Source organism: Lactuca saligna, chromosome 4 (genome assembly GCF_052625555.1).
Source record: "Lactuca saligna cultivar CGN05327 chromosome 4, ASM5262555v1, whole genome shotgun sequence".
NCBI lineage: Eukaryota > Viridiplantae > Streptophyta > Magnoliopsida > Asterales > Asteraceae > Lactuca > Lactuca saligna.
In genome coordinates this window covers 51,364,347-51,367,706 of record NC_136420.1, presented here as the reverse complement: position 1 = coordinate 51,367,706, position 3,360 = coordinate 51,364,347, and the positions used below count along the sequence as shown (strand labels likewise).

Here is a 3,360-nt window from a genome sequence, read left to right as displayed (position 1 = left end):
ATTTGTAGGGCTGCTTCATATGAGTTGGAAAAAGTAGTCTAAAATTTTGTAGTGGAATTCATTCTACCATGAAAGATTGTTGTGTTTGTGGTATAGTCCATTTGTACGGCTGCTTCAGATGAGTTTGAAAAAGTAGTCTAAAATTTTGTAGTGGAATTGATTCTACCATGAAAGATTATAGAACTGAATGGTTTTTCTCATAAGAGTTGTTTGAATTCATATATACATCTAAAGGTAAGTTAATATTTGTATAACATAATATATCTTTATATGCCGATAATTAAGTTCGGTGTGAACCTCTAGTCATTAGTATATATAGTTACATCAATACCTTAAAGATTACAATATCCACAAGAAACAGAAACAGAAATATGTTTGATGTTTTAAATGGAGAGCTAGATTAAAATCACTCTGTCCAAGTAATATCTAAATCTCCCCAGTTATCCTCGGATACCCCTAAGGCCTTCCACACTGCTTTGGAAGCGTCAACAATATTATTAGGGCATGGTGGTTGATAGTCATGATCACCATCGCACCCCATAGTAGAGTCACACTCATCCACAACCATTGCCTTTACACTCCTCCCATTTCCATTGATGGTAATATACTTGTGGCACCTATCCCCTCCCTTGTACCATCCGGTTGACAGCGCCACAACTGGTGTGTCATCAGAGTGGTATTGGTTGTCACACTCCGACGGCCCACCACCATCACCACCCTTTTGGAAACTGTTTATTGTCAGTGTTGCTTTAGTATCGCCTGTCAGCGGAGGCGAGCATGTATACGTGGTGTAAAACTTACCTTTGACACAACAATCCGAGTTGTTCTCAGGGTTGCATTCTCCTGGAGGCGGTTTTCTTCCCCGGATACCACCACTTGGTTTGCAAGTCTGAGCATTGATCTCCAATGAAGTTGTTGCCAGGAGAACCAAGAACAAAACAAAACCGAAATTCTTCATTGCCTTTTAGATGTTGCTAGTTACTGTTTACAATGTTGTTGGATGAGTAGCAGGGCAAATGGGCTGTGCTAATATAGCCTTTTGCTTAACAAAAAGCCAAAATAATAGTCAACTATGTTGTATTTTTTCTCAAGTGACAGATATTCTTCTACGGCAATAAAGATCCTTTGGACATTCACTTTCCCTTTTAAGAAAACCAAGTAATTTTGAGTGCACGGACATACTACAATTTTGTCCATAATAAGTGCATGTTGAGTCTAATTTGGTCTCATTGTTGGTTTATAAAGTATATTTAAAATTACAGCCACTATTCTTTTATTTGGGGAAAATATTTTCCATTGATTCTGTAAAAATAATAGATTCAAACTTTTACCATTCTAGCCGCATATTTCTCTTGTATATTACACATGCAGGTAAAATCACGTTGCTATAATTGATATATTGCTTAATCAGTACGTAACATTATTCATCATTCCACATAATTAATCATGACCTTATCATATTAAGTTTTAACCCTTTGGTTCTTGCATCAAAGTAAATGTACTATATATCAAGCTCTACATATACATTTGGTACAAATATAGTAAAACAATTGACATTAAGAATCCTTTGGCTATTATTCCGCAATTAGCGTTCCACATATGTAGGCTTCGATGCGGGTTGATACTTGCCGTTGACATGGTACAGTTTACTAATCAATTTACAATATTTGAAAATTTGATTCCAACTAATGTTTTAAAAACTGTTTTCAACCGAGCGGTCGAATCGGTTGGACCGGGAATCAAGGGAGAGAACGGTTCAATTATCACCGGTTTTATGTGAATTTTTTAACCGGATTTAACCGCCGGTTTGTAGAAAAACTCAGTTGAACTGGTTAAACCGAATAAAAATACATGCAAAAGAACCATTTGCATAATAAACTTTGGTTATTATTTTTTTTCAAATCTATTTAGTTTTTTCTAAATAAAACATGTGGTAATGTTATAAAGTTTTTTGATGCGTATATATTCATCTAAAACTATATTTTATTTCGGTGTTATATTTTTTTTACTTATGTAGATTCACCTAAAACACTACAACTTATAGTTATGTTTTATTTTAATGTATTTGGAATCATTCACAACTTATTTATATATATATATATATATATATATATATATATATATATATATATATATATATATATTAATGTTTGAACTTGTAAACGTCATATTTATATATATTAACCCGGCGGTCGAACCGGTTGAACCGAAACTGGACACCATACCAGTTCTACTATAAAACCGGTTTTTAAATGTTGATTCCAACTTCTTAGTTAACTTGTAATTATCTTTATATCTCTATCATCTATGTTTGTTCTTGCGAATTCATGTATTTGAGTGTCTTTAAATACACCAATACGATTCTAAGTTTTTATATCAAAATTGTGTAAAAACTTGTCCTGAAACTATTTCACCTTACGGTACACCATTTTTTACACTAAAAATATATCCCGTAGCAAGTTCCCATTTTTCGATATATATATATATATATATATATATATATATATATATATCATTTGGATTATTAGCTTTGAATATATGTATTTACATTTTTTGTGTTATATAAAATTAGTAAAATATATTATTAATAAAATATAACCAATTACATTAGTACTTCGAATTATTTTAATCATTTAAAATGACAACTGATAAATAAAATAATTACATTCGAAAGATTAGAATAAGTTGTGGATGAGTGGACACAAATAAATTACATTAATATGTTTAATAACGACATTTGATATATAGAAGAATTGTGTCGGGGTGAAGAACAAAATGGTTGCCAACGAATTGTTGTGGATGCCAGACTGGGAGTAGAGTTGATGAGAAATCTAAAAAGAACAAAAAAAAATAGAAATTAGAAAAATACAAAATAATCTATTAAGGGAAATATACTCTTTTTCATGTTTTGTAGAAACGTATAGTGTTATAATAGAATATCAAAAAGATAGTCTAGATGAAAAAGAATAAAAGACATAAAATATATGAACATATAACAAATGGAGCAATTGTGACCAAACGAATTAATATAATCTAACTATATATGCATGATACACTCAAAACCGTTAACTTATATATACATAGTTGCACTGATCTACACTCCCACAACAAACTCTAAGTTTATTAAATTTTGCTTAATATGATTCAAATCCCTAATTTCAATCAAACAAATTCTTACTTAATACACATGTCTTGTTTTGTTTTGTTTTCCAATTTCAATATCAATATCCCAACTATCCTCTGTGAAATTTAGGGATACCCTTCAAGACTTTATGTTCCGGTGTGATTCTTGATTTATTCAAATTTCATTCAACTGATTATGTTCAAATTTAAATATCAATTCCCAACAATCCATGATTG

General features: G+C 31.2%; 1 protein-coding gene across 1 annotated transcript; it reads right to left on the bottom strand.

Annotated features, from left to right (window-relative positions):
* Positions 1-349: 349 nt before the first annotated feature.
* On the bottom strand, positions 350-978 carry LOC145038486 (kiwellin-1-like). The gene has a single exon (XM_078986833.1). The coding sequence runs from the start codon at positions 956-958 to the stop codon at positions 407-409; it is 552 nt and encodes a 183-aa protein (XP_078842959.1). The 5' UTR covers positions 959-978; the 3' UTR covers positions 350-406.
* Positions 979-3,360: the final 2,382 nt, after the last annotated feature.

What these genes read in the sequence shown, in the direction of transcription:
- LOC145038486 (XM_078986833.1), bottom strand. Translation starts at nt 958, where the DNA reads ATGAAGAATTTCGGTTTTGTTTTGTTCTTGGTTCTCCTGGCAACAACT.